Source organism: Schistocerca americana, chromosome 8 (assembly GCF_021461395.2).
Source record: "Schistocerca americana isolate TAMUIC-IGC-003095 chromosome 8, iqSchAmer2.1, whole genome shotgun sequence".
NCBI lineage: Eukaryota > Metazoa > Arthropoda > Insecta > Orthoptera > Acrididae > Schistocerca > Schistocerca americana.
The window spans coordinates 117,835,939-117,859,119 of record NC_060126.1 but is presented as its reverse complement, the minus strand read 5'-3'; the positions used below and the strand labels follow the sequence as shown (position 1 = coordinate 117,859,119).

The 23,181-nt window shown below is 43.1% G+C and overlaps 1 protein-coding gene across 2 annotated transcripts in view; it reads right to left on the bottom strand.

Moving 5' to 3' along the window:
* LOC124544807 (calcium/calmodulin-dependent protein kinase kinase 1) overlaps window positions 1-23,181 on the bottom strand; it is a 1,492,928-nt gene that overhangs the window by 17,481 nt on the left and 1,452,266 nt on the right. For both annotated transcript variants that reach the window (XM_047123492.1, XM_047123493.1), the window contains 2 exons: window positions 17,967-18,077; window positions 1,153-1,346 (listed from right to left, as the gene is read on the bottom strand). In XM_047123492.1, the coding sequence (XP_046979448.1) occupies window positions 1,153-1,346; window positions 17,967-18,077 (305 nt within the window). The remainder of the gene's footprint in view (window positions 1-1,152; window positions 1,347-17,966; window positions 18,078-23,181) is intronic.

Here is a 23,181-nt window from a genome sequence, read left to right as displayed (position 1 = left end):
TCGCGTACTGGGACACAAGAGGATTTGGCCGTCTTGAGCGTCGGCGCATGTGAAGTTGCCACGTGACGCCAGTGGGCCGCGCCGTACATAGTGGGGTAGTGGCTTCGCGGACGACACGAGAGCAACAGGAGTCAACCCACGACATCAGTCCGGTCGGGGCGAGCTGCGACGCCTCGAGAAGGGAGATCGGCGCGCCTTCCTGCACCCGTTGAAGCGGCTGGCAGCGGACGGTTCGGGAGAGCGTCTTGGGGGTGCTGCGCCAGGTCTTCGCCAGACATCGCAGTATTTTTTAGAAGTTAAGTGATTCGTCATATGTTGTGTGATTTATTCTTCTTAAATTCTACTTGTTTTCTTGGTCAGTCTTTCGTCCCCACCTTGCTCGTCTGTCTCCCGTCCGTATTTGTTAGGCAGTTAGTGTCTGCCTGTCGGTCTGCCGTACGTTAATAGCTGCCTCTGTCATGTTTGCCGGATTCGATGTTAACGAATTTATTCCTTGAAGTGTAACGGCCGAATCCCTGAAATATGTTTTTATCATGCCTATCATCTTGAGAGGCGGTATATGTGTATTGTAGAGCATGTTTTTACATTTTATGTAAGACTGCATTTCATGGGTTTTTATTTAAATGGTTATTTTAGTATATAAAGTTGCCACCCTTCCACCGTAAGAGTTTTCTTTTAAAAACAAGTTGCACTTTCGGTGGCAACAAATTTTTTTTTTTAATGTGAGTGTTTTGTACCATTTCCATCCATCCTACGGGGTGGATAGTTTATATGTTTGCGTGAGTTGTTAAAATTTTTAGTTTGAAGTAATCTGGTGTGTTGCAGATTTGCACCAGTGTAGTCTTTCATAGGTTGTTGCGAGGGGTCGTGACTACGGCCGTGTTAAAAGGGAGCGGCAAGCCTCTCAGCTCGAAAGCTCATACTGTCAAAAAAATAAATAAATAAATAAAAATAAAAATTTTTTTGTCTCTGAATAAATTGGAACTTGATATTTAGAGGGTGCTTTCTGATTATAATTTTTAAATATGCTTGTTTTTTTTGTTTTTTTTTTTAAAAAAAGAAGGGAAGGGTTTTTAGGAATAAAATTTCCATTTGTTGAAATTTAATTTGTTTTCATCAGGCAACTACTTCCACGATCACGGTTCACTGTACCTTGCCGCTGAAACTGGCGCCAGTGATGGCCTCTGGCGCCATGAAGGCTGGCGTGCCAGCAGTGCTGCTGAGCGACGCGTCGGCGCCGTCGAACTCGTTGCAGACGCCCAGGTCGCCGATCTGCACGCGGCCGTCCTCGCCCAGCAGCAGGTTGGACGGCTTGATGTCGCGGTGCACGATGCGCTGGTAGTGCACTGCAACATCGACCCTCCCTTCAGCCTCCGACACGTCACTCACTCACAAAAGCAACAAGTCACGACATCAGATTAAGTATTTGGCACTCTGTTAAGAGATCATACTGCTCCATTTTGCAAAGTTATTGAATCGGTACCAGGCGGTTACATGATCCTCCACCGTTGACGGAAGTCGTGACCGTGAATGCAAGGCGATTGCACACAGCCCGTATTTTACATTCTCGTAACTACTTGCGCCATGTGTGAACGGAAACATGAATTGACCAGCGTGGGAGTTTCGACTACCTCTCGTTTTAGATTTAACAGCGCTGGTATCACAGAGTGCTCGTAACAACAGTAACTTTAACATTATGTTTTGAATATCAGCCGCTAAGAGAGCAAAGGAACAACACGCGAACAATAACTTTTGTTTTAAAGTTCCACAGACACTTTTGAAATGATACAAACGGCTTATGATAGTGAAGAAATGAGTCGTGAAAATGCTTTTATGTGGTATGCGAAGTTCCCTGAAGGCAGAGAGATCATTGAAGATGATCCACGTCCATGAGCGTCATCGGCAGTCCTGGTAGGACAAAATGTTCAAATAGTCGGTAAAATTTTTCGAAAGGAGCGTTGTGCATTTACCAGGTTAATAGAGGACTCTTTCTCTCTCCCAGTCGAAGTCATTATCTAGGCAACAGGCGTTGTTAGAAGGCATTAGCGTGATAACTCTTGGCGGTAACTGATTTTGTGTTTGGTGTGTTTATTGCTGAAAATAATTAAAAACCTACTGTTTTTGAGGTAAATCACATACGTCACCTCCTCGTGGAATACGTTGCTTAGGACATATGGAGAAGATGGCAGGTCACAGAATGCTCAAAAAAGTAATGAAATGAAGGTTGTTTTCTACCAGGAACAAATATCGACCAAAAGGAAGAATAACGGTCAGTGAACTGGATGCCAACAATACAAAAATGCTAATAGTACAGCTACAAAACTGCAATTGTGTCTTTAACCAGTTACTCAACTACTAATACAACTTTTGTAGTACTAGCGGTTCCATTACTAGTTGGGTAAGTGGTTAAGGGGTTTGTGGTTTTGTAGTTTCAGTATTAGTATTTTTAATAAGTAGCAACAATAAATAATTAACATACAGAATTATTATTTCCATGAAAATGTGTTTTCTAAGGCCTGTTTTAGCTTATCAGATAATGTTTGTAACTGTGAATAATAAATAAAATAAAAATATAAAATGCGCTACATGGTAAAATACCGACGCACGACGAAGGGATTATTCGAATGGGACAAAAATCGGTAGTTGTCATGTCTATGTACAATTGCAGAAGAAGTGGATGATTTATTGAAGAGAAAGAGCTTCACAAATTGAGCAAGTCAACAACACGGTGGTACACCTCGGCCCCTTACTCATGGCATTGATTGGTAGAGTTACTGTTAAGTCCTCTTGACCGATATCGCGCCAGATTCTGTTAATTGGCGCTTTAGATTGTCAAAATCCCGACACGGTTGGAGGGCCCGGCCCATAATGCTCCAAACTCTCTCAGTTTTGGAGAGATCCGTCTACCTTGCTGGCCAAGATAGGGTTTGGAAGAAACCAAGACTAGAAGTAGAAACTTTCACCATGTGCAGGCGCGCATTATCTTGCTGAAATGTACGCCCAGACGGCTTGCCATGAATGGAAACAAAGCGCGGCGTAGAATATCATCGGCGCACCACTCTGCTGTAGGGGTACCGCGAACAACAACCAAAGGGGTACTGCTATGTAAAGGAATGGCACCCAAACCATCACTCTTGGTTGTCGGGATGTATGGCTGGCACCAATCAGGATGATATCCCACCGCTGCCTGGAGCATCTTCAGATAAGTCTTCGGCCTGGAATCTCATTGACTGGAATGGAATTGTCTTCAGTGACGAGTACCGCTTGGAATTGAGCCCTGATGACCAGCAAAATAATGCATGGTGGACGAAGTAAGGAGGGTATAAGAAGGAGACTGGCATAAGTAAAGAGAACAATACTCTCTAAAGAAAAAGTCTATTAGTATCAAACATAGGCCGGTGTGGGGACTACCAGAAGATAAGAGAATCGAAGCATTTAGTGTTACAGAAAAGTACTGGAAGTTAAGTGGACTTGTAATATAAGAAATGCGGAAGTTCTCTGTAGAATGGTGTGGAAACTGACTGTAAGAAGAGACCAGGACAATTATGTTGCTATATACTTATATGGATATGGTGTCTGTTCTTTCGGACATATATACACTCCTGGAAATTGAAATAAGAACACCGTGAATTCATTGTCCCAGGAAGGGGAAACTTTATTGACACATTCCTGGGGTCAGATACATCACATGATCACACTGACAGAACCACAGGCACATAGACACAGGCAACAGAGCATGCACAATGTCGGCACTAGTACAGTGTATATCCACCTTTCGCAGCAATGCAGGCTGTTATTCTCCCATGGAGACGGTCGTAGAGATGCTGGATGTAGTCCTGTGGAACGGCTTGCCATGCCATTTCCACCTGGCGCCTCAGTTGGACCAGCGTTCGTGCTGGACGTGCAGACCGCGTGAGACGACGCTTCATCCAAACATGCTCAATGGGGGACAGATCCGGAGATCTTGCTGGCCAGGGTAGTTGACTTACACCTTCTAGAGCACGTTGGGTGGCACGGGATACATGCGGACGTGCATTGTCCTGTTGGAACAGCAAGTTCCCTTGCCGGTCTAGGAATGGTAGAACGATGGGTTCGATGACGGTTTGGATGTACCGTGCACTATTCAGTGTCCCCTCGACGATCACCAGTGGTGTACGGCCAGTGTAGGAGATCGCTCCCCACACCATGATGCCGGGTGTTGGCCCTGTGTGCCTCGGTCGTATGCAGTCCTGATTGTGGCGCTCACCTGCACGGCGCCAAACACGCATACGACCATCATTGGCACCAAGGCAGAAGCGACTCACATCGCTGAAGACGACACGTCTCCATTCGTCCCTCCATTCACGCCTGTCGCGACACCACTGGAGGCGGGCTGCACGATGTTGGGGCGTGAGCGGAAGACGGCCTAACGGTGTGCGGGACCGTAGCCCAGCTTCATGGAGACGGTTGCGAATGGTCCTCGCCGATACCCCAGGAGCAACAGTGTCCGTAATTTGCTGGGAAGTGGCGGTGCGGTCCCCTACGGCACTGCGTAGGATCCTACGGTCTTGGCGTGCATCCGTGCGTCGCTGCGGTCCGGTCCCAGGTCGACGGGCACGTGCACCTTCCGCTGACCACTGGCGACAACATCGATGTACTGTGGAGACCTCACGCCCCACGTGTTGAGCAATTCGGCGGTACGTCCACCCGGCCTCCCGCATGCCCACTATACGCCCTCGCTCAAAGTCCGTCAACTGCACATACGGTTCACGTCCACGCTGTCGCGGCATGCTACCAGTGTTAAAGACTGCGATGGAGCTCCGTATGCCACGGCAAACTGGCTGACACTGACGGCGGCGGTGCACAAATGCTGCGCAGCTAGCGCCATTCGACGGCCAACACCGCGGTTCCTGGTGTGTCCACTGTGCCGTGCGTGTGATCATTGCTTGTGCAGCCCTCTCGCAGTTTCCGGAGCAAGTATGGTGGGTCTGACACACCGGTGTCAATGTGTTCTTTTTTCCATTTCCAGGAGTGTATGTATATAGTTCTGGCGATACCAGCCATGACCTTCCTCTTCTGTGTAGATGCACACATATTACCCGATCTCTTACGGGACTTGGTAAGAATGTCTTCCACGAGTAATGAGTATATTTGACAGGGACACTATGAATGTAGTGTGTGGACATATAAGGTGAGAATGTGGGTCTCGCGGGAGGCGTGCGCGAGATAGTCCCTGCAGTCGCACTATCCTCTGTGCTCTCGGTGGCTCAGATAGACTGCCGGCACGGTAACTCAGCGTGTTCGGTCAGAGGGTTAGCTGCCCTCTGTAATAACATAAAACTGAGTTAATCGATCAACAACGAACTTAAACGGATGTCTTACGATGTCCGCCTCGAGAAGATGCAACGAACAAAAGCGAAGAAAATGAGATTAGAAAAAAAATGGATCGAGCGTCTGTCATGTAAGCAGGAGATCGCAGGTTCGAGTCCCGATCGGTGCACACATTTTCACCTGTCCCCGTGGACACACATCAGCCGTCAGCAGCTGAAGGTGTTAATATACAATTCTAATAATTATGTTGCTATCGACAGTAAAATGCTTTCGACGAAGTGCTTCGATAACGATTACCATTTTTGTACCGGGTCTAATGAATATTTTATTTTTCCGTCTGAACCCAAGTAACTCCAGGCTTTAAACTCTAATGACGGACTGTCAGTTCAACCATGTGCTGGCAACTGTGTTTTGTCCTTCGTTCTGTTATTTTGCATTAAGAAGAACAGTACGTCAAGATATTTGTAAATAAATTTGCATTATCAAGAAACCACATTCTGTTCCTGCTACACATAATGAGGGTTACAGTCCTCAAAAAGGAATTCTCGTCACGGCACATGGACTCTGAGGAGCAATTACAATTTTATTTCATGCCACTTATTTCTCTATTACGTTCTTCCTTGCTACAAAGGAGAGAAGGTTATGAATCACCCTTTGTCGGAACATGACATATACTTTTTAATTTAAATGAAGCACTCAAACTCGTCGACGAAGGCACCCTTGCTGAGCGCAAGGAAAGGCAATGAGGGGAGATGGGTGGTCCTTATGGAAAACGGTAGTAGGATGTTGTTTGGGACAACAGAAAATAACGTCTATAGTACTAGAGAAATCTTACAGGATGAAAACTGTTCACAGTAAATCACTCTTTCATATCATTCATATTTATAACGAACCCTACTCCTATTGTGCCATTTTCTGATAAAATTAATATTACGCTACATTCAGCTGAAAAAAAAATCACAGCATTCCATCCATTTCACTTCACTTGTCCCTACTGTGTTGCATTCAGCATCTTCATTTCGCTTCTCAGGCTTTCTTGCTACTCAGCCGGTTCATCTTTATCTCACAATCACTTCCCCTTTTGTCAGAGTCTTCCCGATGACGAAAAAAGCACTGTGAAGCTTTTCACTTGCGGACCATTATTTCTGCGAACAGTTTTGATCAGTTATGTGCATGTTCCATGGATTATCATTGCTATTTCAAGGCGGAGGTGGTCACGACAAAAATGTTGAAAATCCAACGAAAGGATAACATTGTACGAGTCGGGAGGTGGAATGTCAGAAGCTTGAACGTGGTAGGGATACTAGAAAACCTGAAAAGGGAAATGCAAAGGCTCAACCTAGCTATAATAGAGGTCAGTGAAATGAAATGGAAAGAAGACAAGGATTTCTGATAAGATGAGTACAGGGTGATATCAACAGCAGCAGAAAATGGTATAACAGGAGCAGGATTCGTTATGAATAGGAACGTAGGGCAGAGAGTGTGTGTTACTGTGAACAGTTCAGTGATATGGCTGTTCGTATCAGAGTCGACAGCAAATCAATACTAACAACGACAGTTCAGGTATACATGCCGACGTCGCAAGCTGAAGATGAGGAGATAGAGAAAGTATATGAGGATATCGAAAACAGTACGTAAAGGGAAATGAAAACCTAGCAGTTATGGGGGACTGGAATGCAGTTGTAGGGGAAGGAGTAGAAGGGAAGGTTACGAGACAATATGGGCTTGAGACAAGGAATGAGAGAGGAGAAAGACTAAATGAGTTCTATAATAAATTTTAGCTAATAAGAGCGAATACTCTGTTCAAGAATCAGAAAGGAGGAAGTATACTTGTAAAAGCCCGAGTGATAGACGAAGAGTTCAGTTAGAGTTCATAATGATCAGACAAATTTTCCACCGAAATCCGGTACTGGATTGTAAAGAGTATCCAGGAGCAGATATAGACTCAGATCACAATGTAGTAGTGATGAAGAGTAGACTGAAGTTTAAGAGATTAGTCACGAAGAATCACTACACAAAGAAGTGGGATATGGACGTACTAATCAATGACGAGATACGCTTGTAGTTCTCTAAGGCTATAGATACAGCAATAGGAAATGGCTCAATAGCAGTAAGTTGAAGAAGAATGGATATCCCTAAAAATGGCAATCACGAAGCTGGAAAGAAAAACATAGGTATAAAGAAGGTAACTGCGAAGAAACCATGGCTAACAGAAAAAAAATGTCAGCTGAACGACGAAAGAAGAAAGTACAAAAATATTCAGGGAAATTCAGGAACACAGAAATACAAATCGCTGAGGATTGAAATAAATAGGAAGTGCAGGTATACGAAGATGAAATGGCTGCATGAAAAATGTGAAGAAACCGAAAAAGAAATGACTGTCGGAAGGACTGACTCAGCGTATAGCAAAGTCAAAATAACCTTTGGTGAAATTAAAAGCAAGGGTGGTAACATTAAGAACGCAACGGGAATCCCACTCTTAAATGCAGAGGAGTGAGCAGATAGGTTCAAATAGCTCTGAGCACTATGGAACTTAACGTCTGAGGTCATCAGACCCCTAGAACTTAGAACTAGTTAAACCTAACTAACCTAAGAACATCACACACATCCATGCCCGAGGTAGGATTGGAACCTGCGACCGTAGCGGTCGCGCGGTTCCAGACTGTGGCGTCTAGAAACCGCTCGGCCACTTCGGCCGGCAGAGAGCAGGTAGGCGGAAAGAGTACATATAAGACCTCTATGAGGGGGAAGATTTGTCTGATGTGATAGAAGATGAAACAGGAGTCTTATTATTACGAGTGGAATTAAAATTCAAGGTGAAAGGATATCAATGATTCGTTGAAGACATTGCAATTTTCAATGTAAGTAAAGAATAACTACAGGATCTGCTGAATGGAATGAACAGTCTAATGAGTACAGAATACGAATTTAGAGTAAACCGAAGAAAGAGGAAAGTAATGAGAAGTATCAGAAATAAAAACAACGAGAGACTTAATGGTCACAAAGTAGATGAAGTTAAGGAATTCCGCCAGTAGGCAGGAAAATAACCAATGACGCACGGAACAAGGGCCGGCCGTGGTGACCGAGCGGTTATAGCCGCTACAGTCTAGAACCGCGCTACCACTACGGTCGCAGGTTCGAATCCTGCCTCGGACATGGATGTTTGTGATGTCATTAGGTTAGTTAGGTTTAACTAGTTCTAAGTTCTAGGGGACTGATGACCTTTGAAGTTAAGTCCCATAGTGCTCAGAGCCATTTGAACCATTTTTGAACGGAGCAAGGAGGACACCAAAAGCAGTCTCCCACTGTCAGAAAAAGACATTCCTAGCCAAAATAAGTCCACTAGTTACAAACATAGGCCTTAATTTGAGGAATAAATGTCTGAGAATGTACGTTTGGAGCACACCATTGTATGGCTGTGAAATATGGACTATGGGGAAACCGGAGCTGAAGAGAATCGAAGCATTTGAGATGTGGTGCTACAGACGAATATTGGAAATTAGGTGGACTGATAAGGTAAGGAATGACGAAGTTCTGCGCAGACTAGGAGAAGAAAGGAATATGTGGAAAACACTGACAAGGAGAAGGGACAGGAGATAGGATATCTGTTAAGACATCAGGGAATGTCTTCCATGGTACTAGAGGGAGCTGTAGAGGGAAAAGGCTGTAGAGGAAGATAGAGATTGGAATACATCCAGCAAGTAATTGAGGACGATGGCTGCAAGGACACAGAAAAGGAATTCTTCGTGGTGAGCCGCATCAAACCAGTCAGAAGAGTGATAACTGAAAAAAAAAGTCTTTCTATGATTTGAAACTAATCAGTTTTACAGCTTTGGTACAATGTCTAATGAAAAATATTGCAATACTTTGACTATTCTCATGACTGTGTTAAGCTAATTTTCCTTACACATATTTATACTTACGTTCAAACTCTCTCCCTCTCTGACACGCACACACACACACACACACACACACACACACACACAAACTAGTCGATAACCTGGGTCAAAATTTTTTGTCAGATTGAGCATGTATATGACTACTGAAACTTGCTTTGTGTTTTAATAAAGTGACACACACAGATTCAGTTACAATTCACCACTCTCCTACGCACCTACTCCCACCTCAAGTGCAATTTATTGCTCAACTAGCCTTTTCCCCCAGAGTTTCATCCTATTATGGTTCAAATGGCTCTGAGCACTATGGGACTTAACTACTTTGGTCATCAGTCCCCTAGAACTTAGAACTACTTAAACCTAACTAACCTAAGGACATCACACACATCCACGCCCGAGGCAGGATTCGAACCTGCGACCGTAGCAGTCGCGCGGTTCCGGACTGCGCGCTTAGAACCACTAGACCACCGCGGCCGGCATATCCTATTATGCATTTGACATATATACTGAACACATCTCCTCCCCCTCTCTGTCCATCTCTTCCTCCCACTTCTATCTATCATCTCCTTCCCACCCTATATCTTAAAATTCTCCTCTCCCTCTCCTTTCCATTTCCCTCAACCCTCTCTCTTCCCATGTCTTCCTCTTCCTTTCCTCTGACCATATCCTTCGTCCCCCTCTCTCTTTCCATCTCTGTCTACCCCTGTTCCTATGCCTCCTGTGCACTACCCCTCTACATATTCCACCAGCTTCATTCATTTCCCCATCCTCCCCTCTCTCTATCAATTTCCTCTACCCTCTCACTCTTTCCATCCCCTCCTTTATCGATCTCAACTTGGCCCCAGTCATGCTCATTGGGGCATGTAGCCCCTTCAATACAATTACTTAAAACAGGCCGATACTAACCCCACACACCTGTCATGCAGGACAACATACTTCTGAGAGACCAGAAAACCATTTCTTGTCCCTGGGATTTAGGCTGCCCTGTACATCAGGTTGATTTGGCAGGCCGATACTTTTCTCAAACAACATGGGTCTCATGCTGCATAGCTTACATGCCAGGGGCTGAAAAACCGCGTTTCTGCCCAGATCTCTGCTCCTACTGCATCTAGGAGGTTATAAACCCCACAGTGCTGATATGCGTGAGGTCTGCTGCTTCTGTGCCAAATTTGGCTGTAATCGATCCAGGTCTTCAGGCGGATTTCTGGCTTTATATACATAAGAAGTATGAGCTGTACTTTTTCTACTGCACCCCTACCATTCAGGAGATGTAGAATTTTCCTTTGGTCGAATTTGGAGTTGTACTTTCTATCATATAAAATGCTGTTCCTTCCTGTTGATCAGCATTCTAACCACTGCCTCATCATTAATTAAGATTCTACTGCTCAATGAACTCTAGAAGTAAAATGTATCAAATTTTGCAATGCTCACAACTGATCCTTTTGCTATAAGGGTGAAGCCTGCTTCGTCTCTCGTATTTTCGTTTTAGCAGAACTAGAGGCAAACACAAAATCAGACATTTTCCCATAACGTCATGATGTGAGGTTTGAGTGCAAAGTAGAAGGCTTACTTGGAAGTATCACGTTCTAGATCCTGTGCGGAAAACGGTTGCTGCTTTCTTCACAATAAAAATGTGCTCCACTGTTTCTGACACTGGAGTGCGAAAGCTACTTTATCTTATTTCAGGTGGTGTTATACACTGCCTCACAAAGAAAGTGAAGCACTCAGAAGAAATGGTCCACTGTCAATATAGAGTAGTTCACGTATACCACAATCAGGGGGTATGCGAATGCAGTTGTGTGTGAGAGCTAGAACAGTCACCAGAGCCGGCCGAGGCGGCTGAGCGGTTCTAGGCGTTACAGTCTGGAACAGCGCGAATGCTTCGGTCGCAGTTTCGAATCCTGCCTCGGGCATGGATGTGTGTGATGTCCTCAGGTTAGTTAGGTTTAAGTAGTTCTAAGTTCTAGGGGACTGATGACCTTAGAAGTTAAGTCCCATAGTGCTCAGAGCCGTTTTGTTAGGTAATCACCATTAAAGACATGGAGATGCCACTAGCCAATTCGTTTTTTCACTGATTCCTTCCAGTACACATTACATTGTCTTTCTTCATTGAATTTTGACCTGTGTATGAAGTGCGCTCACGTGTAGGGCTACGTATATATGCATAAACGTATCGTACTTAAGATCCACTAGCTGTAAAGTACATTTCTGTCCACTGGTATAGCACTCTTCATTTGACCTTAGTTGTATGTCCTTTTTGCGATTTATAATTGATCTCATATGTGTGCTCTTTGATTATCTACAACATCTGGAACAGATTCTTGTTATTGGAATTAAATTAAATTTAAGGATGGAAATGAGCTGCTAGCAGCATCTGCTGATTCTGTTGCAATGTCTTTCACTTTCATGTATAACAACATAAGCAAGCAAACGAAGCGCATTCTAGCGTCGCTGCAAGGAACTAGCCAATACGTTTTCTGTCGCCAGACGTCAAGTGGTAAAAATCCACCAGCGACAACCGTCTCGTTGAAGAAGGAAATAATTACAGAGAAGAATCATCAGTATCATTGACTGACTGATTAGCAATATTTGTAAAACAGCATCGTTGAACAGTAGTTTTTAAAATAGGGATTTTCAAAAGCCTCTCTTTTGTTTATGAGCTTTCTACAGGATAAGAATTGTAAGAAAGTCGAGATTACTTGTACTGACTGTAATTACTGTATTTTTTAAGGTGAATGATCATAGAAAATATGCTTAACGGGACTTTGTGAGAAAATTCATGTAAAACTGAAAGATAATTTTTATTGTCGTTAGTATTGGAATTTTACTATAGCTGAGGAATCTCCTTAAATTTATCACCAGTAACCCTTCAACTCCGCCTCCCCCTCTTTCTGCCCCTCGCAGATTCTTTAAATAATCGAAATCCCATTTACAAAGCAGCTTCAAACTCCTGATAAATTTTTAAATGAGTTGCTGTGTTAAATACTTGGCGTTAAGAATATAAGCTAGAAAAATTTTAGAAGTTGTTCGCAATTATGTTTAAGGAGAGTTGGAAGTTGCTAAGTGCCCTCATTATTAAATACAAGATCAGTATAGTCGGGGTACTGTGAGCTCCAGTTCAAGCAAAAGTCAATTTTTCACGCGTGTCAATGTTTACGACATCATATCTCCTGAACTATGTGTCATATGGTGACATAATTTGGCGGGTACATTCAGTGGTCTATGAGGATAATGGCCGAACACTTTTATGAATAGATTTGGTAGCAATGAAGCAATAAATTAAAACGCCATGGCCCATGTGACAGTTCTACTGCATAAAGCGAAAATGTAATAAAGGATAAACTTGTTTCCTTCCCTTATACTATAAGGGCTGTCAGTAGGAAAAGTTTGTTAAGGATTTGAAATTATGTGTAAGGTTTCTTGGAGGTCACTAAGTGGTCACATTCCCAAGTATTGGATGAATATATTCTGGGTAACATGTGCGCGATCAGATACGCAGCCTCAAGGCATTAACACAGATTCCAACTGTAATGCTTGTCACTGTATTAAACATACAGTGTAAGATTAGTGTCTTACTGAGTAGAGTATGACGGCATTTTAAATTTTTAAAGTCGGCGAATAATTATACGAAATAATGAAATTCAAATTTTTTTGCTCGTGGAAGCCTACATATAGGCTACCTGAAACTAGTGGTGGATGACACTCATTTTGTAACATATGAGTAGATTTCTTCAATTAAAAATATTTTTGATCTTATTGGGATGGAAATTAATTTTTTTCTTTTTGGGTTCTTAACCATTTTGCAATTATCAAATAACTTCCGGGAATTCAGCCAGGTAACACTTTCAGCGACCGCCGATATTTCGGCGGGAGAACACCCCGCCATTTTCAAGGCAAACTGCAACGGACAGGCGGCGTACATGCAAATTTAATACCTCGGTCCTCGGACCCAAGCAGGAAAGATAACACACACACACACACACTGAACACTAGTGCCACCAAAGATGGCCAAAGTCAGAGCTATCGATAGTGAGACTATGAAATCGCAGGTGAGGTAGCATTGAGTCTGTCCCTCTGTTTCTTGACAAGGGAGAGAGCCGAATTCTAAACAGAGTTTAAACAGAAACCTCCATCCCTGTTAACAAGGTTGCACGCTAATTTAATCTCAACTGCCTCCCGAATCACACTGTCCCAATAGCTGGACGTGCATGCCAATATCTCGGTGTTATTATATAACATGGGGTGACCAGTATCCAAGCAATGTTCGGCAATAGCAGATCTATTAGGCTGCTGTAATCGTGTGTGCCGTTTATGCTCAGTACATCTGTCCTCCACGGTCCTGATAGTTTGACCAATATATGCCATGCCGCAGCTACAAGGGACACGATATACACCCGCCTTACGCAGTCCAAGATCATCCTTAACGGAACCCAAAAGTGCTCTAATTTTAGATGGAGGTCGGAAAACGCATTTCACATCGTATTTCCGTAAAATACGACCGATCTTATTGGACGTGTTTCCTACGTAAGGCAAGAAGGCAGTAGACTTAGGTGTTGACTCAGAATTATCATCAATCACCTGATGTACAGTTGGTCGATAGCGCAACGCACGTTCAATCTGTCTATCACTGTAACCATTTTGACGAAATGTAACTTCAAGATGGGACAGCTCAGCTGGCAAAGTCTCAGCGTCAGAAACGATATGTGCCCTGTGTACCAAGGTACGAAGTACCCCTTCACGCTGAGCCGAATGGTGACAACTATTAGCTTGTAAGTACAAGTCGGTGTGAGTACGTTTCCTGTAGACTGCATGTCCCAATGATCCATCATCCTTCCTCCTAACCAACACGTCGAGAAAGGGAAGGCAACCATCCTTTTCCACCTCCATCGTGAAACGAATGTTCGGGTGGATCGAGTTCAGATGTTCTAGAAAGACATTCAAATTCTCCCTACCGTGAGGCCAAACAACGAAGGTATCGTCAACGTATCTATAGAAACAGGCGGGTTTTAAAGGCGCCGACTCCAATGCACGTTCCTCGAAGTCTTCCATAAACAAATTTGCGATCACAGGAGACAACGGACTACCCATCGCAACTCCATCTGTCTGCTCGTAATACTGGTCATTAAATAAGAAATAAGTGGATGTCAACACATGCCTAAAGAGATTAGTTAAATCAGCACCAAACCTGGCTTCAATTAACCGCAACGAATCAGACAGAGGAACACGAGTGAAGAGAGAGACCACATCGAAACTCACTAAAATATCAGAGTCATTCAGCCTCAGTCCCTCCAAACGACGTAAAAAATCAGCTGAGTTCCTGATATGATGTTCACACTGTCCTACTTGTGGACTCAACAGAGAAGCAAGATGCTTGGATACACAATATGTCGGGGCGCCCATGTTACTCACTATAGGACGGAAAGGAACCCCTTCCTTATGAACCTTAGGAAGGCCATATAACCTAGGGGGAACCGCACTATAGGTGTTAAGCCTCTTGATTGTGTCCTGCGACAAACCACTTTTCTTCAGGAGGCTGTTGGTCTTTCTCTCAACACTTTTCGTGGGGTCAGCATCGATTCTGCGATACGTTGAATCAGATAGTAAACGTTGCATCTTTTGTACATAATCATGTTTATTTAAAACAACAGGTAACTAATTTTGCAATTAGTTACCTGTGCACTAGAACTCGACTAGACAAGACGCCTATAAACTTATTTTCGTCTAGAGGTACTAAAAGATGACAAACAGTTTTAAATTTATTCCCTCGGAAGCTTACTGTAACCAAGGTAATACACTGTAATGAACGCAGTGTATGGCGGAGGTTTCTACTAATTTTTATAGTCATTTCTACAAACTGTATTGGCGGAACTTCCCGGCAAGACAATAGGTTAGCTGAGATGTAATTTTCTCTCTTTCACTAGATGTTTTGTTTGCGACTAATTTTGCATGGTTGTTCTGAAGTATTGCTTGTAACTTCATCACAAAACGTTGGCACATCAGTAAGTCGGTTGCAACGGCAACTATATATATATATACACACACCGACAATTGTTTTTCGTGACAGTGGCACGTAAAGTGTCCTCCGCCACACACCGTTGGGTGGCTTGTGGAGTATAAATGTAGATGAGGATGTAGATGAATATTAACGGTTATAGTTAGTATAATGTTTCTGTATTTAGTAAGGTACTTAGCCAGATTCGAATACTTTGCAAGGATAATAGCGATCGTTACACACGGCGTTTGGTGCATGTCAGATAATACATAGCTGTATACGAAATGGAGCTGACATACCGATTTTTTCTTTAAATTTGAGGCGAGATCTATATCTATCGCGAGTGTTGAGAAAATGTATGTATTGCACTCAATTCCGATCGTGTGCAGGAACGCTCTGAAGTGGAAGTGAAATATTCATAGCATCCCACATAATCGGTTCGAGATACCGAAATGAATTTTTGATAAATGATGGCACGCAAAATGGAGAGTGTTTTGTCACGTAGCTAACAACCGACATTTTATTATCTACTGCGATACACTACAGTTTTTAATGAAATAATTTAATTCTCTAAGATCCGGTGAAGTTAGTATGGTTTTATGAAAAAGTATGTGAATCAACCACACTTTTATTTTAATATCGAGCGTGAGCTTTTTGTGAGCTGCTGACCTTACTTCCCCGCAGTTGTCTGATTAGTAGTAGACTGTTTAACGAGTCTGTCGCAACTGCAATTGTATTAGCGTCTTAGTGAAGCGAAAGTGCGTAAACCCTTCTGTGTCTCGGCAGAAGAAGTTAACTGTAACATGACAAAAAGAGAAAGAAAAGAAAGATGTATGAGACTGGCGTGGTGAAAATAAATCGTTCACTCTATATTGCCATCTCAGTGTAATGTTGCAACCATTGCGTTTGTAGTACTGTAGCCGGCCGCGGGGGCCGAGTGGTTCTAGGCGCTTCAGTGCGGAGCCGCGCGACCGCTACGGTCGCAGGTTCGAATCCTCCTCGGGCATGGATGTGTGTGATGTCCTTAGGTTAGTTAGGTTTAAGTAGTCCTAAGTTCTAGGGGACTGATAACCTCCGATGTTAAGTTCCATAGCGCTCAAGGCCATTTGAATCATTTGTAGTACTGTAATATTGTAGTACTGTAATAAACACTTCACTTTGAAACGTCCCCTTAGAAAATTTAATGAATTACTGTGCTGATAAGCCTCTAACGTTATTTGATTTTCAAACAGATGAGCAAAACTGAACGTACTCAGACATTTCTCTCTTTACTTATTCTGATCATCACTAAACTGACACACAATATTTTTAACGCAACGCAATCTGAATTTCAATAATCGCTACAAAAGAATGGCCCTGACTAACAATAACCTATACCTTTCATGAACCAGTTACCTCACAAAAATCTTCGTTACTCGAACTACTGCAATACAGCGAGCCCCAATACTGCCAGCGAAATAAAAGATTCTAACTACTGAAGGCACTAACTACTGACAGGTATACTTAGCAAATGAAAGATTTTGATAGAGAACAAACAATGTACTTACCTTAATAGTGTTCAAAAGTCGTAACACACATATCAGTTCATGATATCCAGTCTTACAAATTTACTCTTTCTGATGTACACAAGCGCAAATCATCCGCTCTCAAAACTCCGCCGTCTCCCTCACCACATCCACCATTGCTGGCGGCTCACCTCCAACTGCGCAAAGCTACGCGCTGTTCACATCCAGCTGCCCAACACTACAATAACAAATATTCCCACACTGCAAACCAGCCACAGACTGCACACAGCACAGTCAGTGGCTCTGAGCACTATGGGACTCAACTGCTGAGGTCATTAGTCCCCTAGAACTTAGAACTAGTTAAACCTAACTAACCTAAGGACATCACAAACATCCATGCCCGCGGCAGGATTCGAACCTGCGACCGTAGCGGTCTTGCGGTTCCAGACTGCACCGCCTTTAGCCGCACGGCCACTTCGGCCGGCTACAGCACAGTCAGTGATTTTCATACAGAGCGCTACGTGATGTTACCAAAATAAAAACATAAACAGCCTACTTGCATAGCAAACAGCCTACTTACAAGTTGTCGAATTATTTTGCGTACTGAGGTAACCTGTCGATATGATCTTTTGCAGACTCGCTAGCTGTAGCTTACAAGTTATGGGAGACAGGAGTTGTGTGAAGGCTTAAGCTGTAAAACTGCACCTTCCCTAAGGCGCTGTCCCAACCACAATGGTGTTGGGTGGTAGGGGGGGGGGGGGGGTGGCATTACCACCGTTATCACGCGGTAGCGAAAACAAAGTAAGCGACAAACATTTTTGTGGGGGTTGTCGGCGAGGAAATGTTTTGCATAGGTTTGAAATTTTGTGTAAAGTCCGTTGCAAGTCACTAAGTGATCTCGTTTCCAAATACTGGATGACTGAACCATGGACATTCGCGCGCCGTGGGCTACATAGCTTTTTCAGCCCTACTCCCAACCCACACAGTGGTTCATTCCAGAGAATAAGTGATATGTGAACCAGGTGTAGTTTTTATCGGTCCAGTGATTTAGCCGCAAATGTGCAACGTACATACATAAATACGTACGTCAGTTTTTTACAATACGTATCGATCAATTACTTTGTAAGCGCTTTTAAACAACCTTGCAACGCACGCTCGCCCAGTCTGCTTCACGAGATGTAGGTCAGTGGGTACGCGCTTTATGCTGGGTAAGTGTTCCATGGGCAGGAGCAGCAGGGAGGGCAGAGCTGACTGTGTACTCACGGTATTCCACGCCGAGCACGACGTCCCGGAAGCAGCGCCACGCCTCCGCCTCGGCGAGTGGGTTCTCCGTGGGCACAGGCAGCACCTCTCCGCGCTCCAGCAACTCGAACACTGTGCAAACAAAAACAACAATCTGTCGTCAGAAAACACCACACACTCAGGAGAACAGCAAGCAGGACACGGGAACATAGCTTTACGAAGATGGCTGGCGAATTCTGTGACTTTCCCAGGATTCCGTAACTCAGTCGGTAAAAGCGGCACTATTAAAGCATCAGTTTTTGCCCGTCTGTCTGTCTGTCCGACTGTTACAAACCCTGTTTCCTCATGAAAGGATAAACGTATCAGCTTAAAATTTGTGTCACGTACTAAGGTCTACGGTTCCTTAGCGGTGTAAAAAACTGAAGCTTCAAAGTCAATGTAATCAAAAGATACCCCTATTTAAATCACGTATTTTGATGCTCCAAAACTTCTCGTCGATCTACAACCCTGAAATTTGGAAGAAGCAGGATTTAACGGTAGAAGTAAAGGAAGACATAAAGAAAAATATTAGAAAATTGTTGATTTTAATAATATCACAATTACTTACAATTAAAACATTCTCAAAAGTATTGGAATTCTAGGAACCGTTATCTTGCCCCTATGAATGTCGATAACAGGAAAAAATCGTCGTAATTTTCGATTCCCGGGATGGATAAACTGTCTATACACAATTAAGTCTGTGAGGAACCCTCAGAGTGTGAGACCTAGTCGTACTTGGCCTTTTTTAATTTTTTTAGGACTCTCAAAGAAACAGGTACTCACATCACTAATGAACTATCGCGGCTGCGTTCCCACCTTGTAAGTTCACGTCTAACAAGCGAACATGACCAACTTGACGTCAACTTCTAAGAATAAAAAAGGTACACTTGTTAGACATCAGCCGTAGCAGTCGATCGCGAGCGAAAATTTGGACCATAATTCTGACAGTACGAAGTTATGAGCTGAGAGAATGGCATTTAAACTTTCGCGCTCACAGGTTGTTTGTTACTCGTTCCGCCCCTCTTAAACCGCCTAATGCCCGAGCGTGAAGTACTGTTCAGTGGAGTCACTAAATGCCAGAGACCTCATATTCGCGGGATGCTGAAGTTGAAGATGGAGAAGCGAGGAAGGGATCACGATAGCCTGACGTGTTCTCAAGTCTTGTTGGAGAGCATACATTAGTCTAAGTGAAAAATAGTAGTAACAGTACATAACGTCAACCTCGCGCACGAATATGTTCAACACTATTTTAACTGCTTTCTAGTGTTGATATTCTGCAGCTATAACTACGCCTCAAAATCAAAATTAATAAACCTAAGTAACTGTAGAATTATCATGAAAGGACTTTAATGAATTTCCATTTACACTTTAATAATGCCAATCGAGTTGAAAAGTAGTGCATCTCCTGCAAATGTACTTCATTTCAGCCGTGCCGTCTTTAAAAGCTAAGGGAATTAATGCACACCAGCGATCTTAATAATTAAATGCCGCTACGCTAATTCCTTTCATTCATTTACCTTGAATTTGAGAATCGCAACACAAAATCGTTCAAAGCAAAGTGTGGAGGTTAAGGGGTTATGAACCGGAACACTTCGACACAATGAGCAAAGTATGTTACTAATGTCAAAACAGTAGCTCTTTCACAATCCTCTCACTCACTCCACAGTACAGTTGGAAATTTGTGGAAGTTTCTATGGGACCAAACTGCTCAGGTCATCGGTCCCTACGCTTACACACCACTTAATCCAACTTAAGCTAACTTACGCTAAGGATAACACACACACCTATGCCCGAGGGAGGACTTGAACCTCCGACGGAGGGGGGGAGGGGGGGGGGGGAAAGGAAACTCAGACCGTGCGGCCGGAATACAGAACTTCGCGCAATACGCGGCGGCAGTGAAGTAACAAGCAGTCGGCGCAAAGGCTGTGCTTTCAGAAGGTCATAACAGCCTATTATTATAATTATGGCCCAAATATTCGAGCGCGACGGCAAGTCGGTTACGTTTCCTTGTAACACACGACTCAGCTTCAGAAAGACAGGGCGGCATCGTGTCTGAGGAGGTGAACGGGACGATGATTTCGTTAGTCACGAGTCGGCGTCTCGCCATGATAGAACGACCATGTAGGTATGTCGCGGACATCGGAGTTTACAATGGCGTGACGAGTCTGATACACATTGCAGCGCACGTTAAGGCTGCAACAGGCACAATAAACGAAGAAAACTGATTGATCGTTCATGCTACAGGAAAATATAGTACGCCTTAAAACTGGCTCAGTAAAGTACGATGCCTACATACTTTTTACGATATTGCTTCTTTATTCTTCATGTCTACATATTTACAGTCCTCTGCCGCTAGAGAGCTCTGAATTGTAGAGTGTAACATAGCGGTGTGTAACGTAACAGTCGGTGCGTGTGAAACAGCGTGTGATTTTCGAATGGAGCACCCTATCCTTCAGAATAGCAATACCAGAACACACACAAGCTCTGCAACATCTGCAACAACCCGACACTTTGGCATTGCTGTCCTCGATTATCCTTCATGCAGTCCCCACTTGGCACCATCCGATTTTGGTTCAAATGGTTCAAATGGCTCTGAGCACTATGAGACTTAACTTCTGAGGTCATCAGTCCCCTAGAACTTAGAACTACTTAAACCTAACCAACCTAAGGACATCACACACATCCATGCCCGAGGCAGGATTCGAACCTGCGACCGTAGCGGTCGCGCAGTTCCACACTGTAGCTCCTAGAATCGCTCGGCCACATCTGATTTTCATCTGATTCCAAAATGTACGCAACGCTTTCGAGGACTTCACTGGGCTAGTGATGAAGTGGTGCAAGCAGAGGTGAGGTTGTGGCTCCGCGAGGAAAAATAAAATAAAGTTCTACAGTAGTGGTCTCAACAAACTCATCTCTCCTTGGGAAAAATATGTTCGTCTCCAGGGTGATCAATTGAGAAATAAGCACGTAGACACGAAGAATAAAGATGTAGGAAGTTAATAACGCTTGTTTTATTTAAAAAGCTTTAAATTTTCTTTTAGAATACTGTGCGCGGTGTGGGATCCTTACCAGATAGGACTGACGGAGTACATCGAAAATGTTCAAAGAAAGGCAGCACGTTTTATATTATCGAGAAATATGGGAGAGAGTGTCACAGTAATGATACAGGATTTGGGCTGGAAATCATTAAAACTCTTACGGAAAGAAGTAGGTGTTCATTCTTTCCGCGCCCTATACGAGATTGGAATAATAGAGAATTGTGAAGGTGGTTCGATGAACCCTCTGCCAGGCACTGAAATGTGATTTTCAGAGTATCCATGTATATGTAGATGTAGATAAGAAATTACTTTTCAGCATGTCGTTGTATTTCACGAGTAACCCACACTTCGTACAATGACTTTAAAAATGTGATTCATATAATTTTAATTAATTTTTACTATTGTATTTATTTTTTACATAAATGTACGAGGCCTAGTTGAAAAGGGAAAAAGCAATGCAACAAGCTGGTGGCACCTGTAGACGATATCTACCCGAAAATTAAATTGTAGTATGAAAGCAATACTTGTATACTTAATTTGTCAATTACGAGCAAATTAAATACTGAGAGGAAAAATTAACCGAATCATACAGTGTGACATGTTTATTTTATATAAATGATTTATTTTAATCATCATCAAAGCGTTTTATCCGTTCGGGGTGAATGGTGCACTAATTAGCAATTATCAGGTGTACTATTTATTGTACGGTAAATTTGTACGCCTCAACGGAAAGCAGAGTAAACATTAATAACAACTCATGTATGTACTTGCTATAGTTAACATGGTTTGTGACATAAATTTCTCAGTAAAATATTTCTTATTTTTGTCGTAAATGGTTTCGTTATTTTAACGTAACTTCAAAACTATGAAGTTGCAAAGGGACCGAGAATCATACGTTTACTGAAATCGTCAGAGCGCTTCTGAGGAAGCTTCACTGTTAAAGATCGGCCCGCTAAATAAAAAAGTTACTTTTGCTGTAGGAAAACATGGAGAGCCATAATTGAATATCACTGAGCCACGAAGATGAAACTAGGAAAAGAAATGGCGGGCTGTCGTAGGAAATCATTACCCTCCAGGCTGAATTAAAAACGACGTTTGCGACATACGCGTGGCAAGTTAGCCGCAAGTTATCGTGCGGACAGAATTCGTCAGGTCAGTCTGGACTCTGAATACTTTTCTGCATAGCGTTAGTGCTGGACACAGAAATCTGTACTATCCGTGGTGCCACTGATTTTTGTGGAGCTGTTGCTGAATTAATAGTGTGAATAGTTTGTCGTCAGTCAGAACTCTAATGTTTGTAGAATACTGCGACACTTGGAGTAATACAGCAGAATAGAGTAGGTCATGTCTCAGCACATACTGCCAGTGATGGACCTTGACTTAGTTACGTGCGAAGTAGAGAGCCTGATATACAACGTAACTGTTTGGGGAAGCAGCTTAACTTGGAACTTTTATCGGTAATGCTTGCAGTCAGCTGACGGTGGGATTCCTTTGTTATCATCAGAATATTTCACACATTTGTTTGCATAAATACTGAATCAGCTTCCTGTTCACTTTATTTATTCAAATGTTCAAATGTGGGTGAAATCTTACGGGACTTAACTGCTAAGGTCATCGATAGTCCCTAAGCTTACACACTATTTAACCTAAATTATCCTAAGAACAAACACATACACCTATGCCCGAGGGAGGACTCGAACCTCCGCCGGGACCAGCCGCACAGTCCATGACTGCAGCGCCTCAGAATGCTCGGCTAATCCCGCGCGGCTCACTATATTTATTGAACTTCTATGATGAACAAACTGTTATTATTTTAAACAGTTCAGTGTCTGTGAATTTCTTTAAATTTCTGCTCATCTTTTATTACTGATACTTACTGACGTGCTCGTCAGTATTCTTGATTTCATCGTACAAAGGAGGTTTCGCTTGAACGTGAGCCAACTCTTGTATAGTAACTAGCGTTCCTGGCTCCACATTATACCTGCCTTTTGGGTAAAGTAAACCTAATAGCGAAAACTCTTTCGACAAAGAGAAGAGATTGCATGTACTCAACACAATAAAGCTGGTCGCTGATAGGAAAGACAGCGCCTGTGTTTCGATGTAACAAGCTTTACCAAAATCAGTCAGCTTTCAGCAATGATGAAGCAGTGTTTACTTAC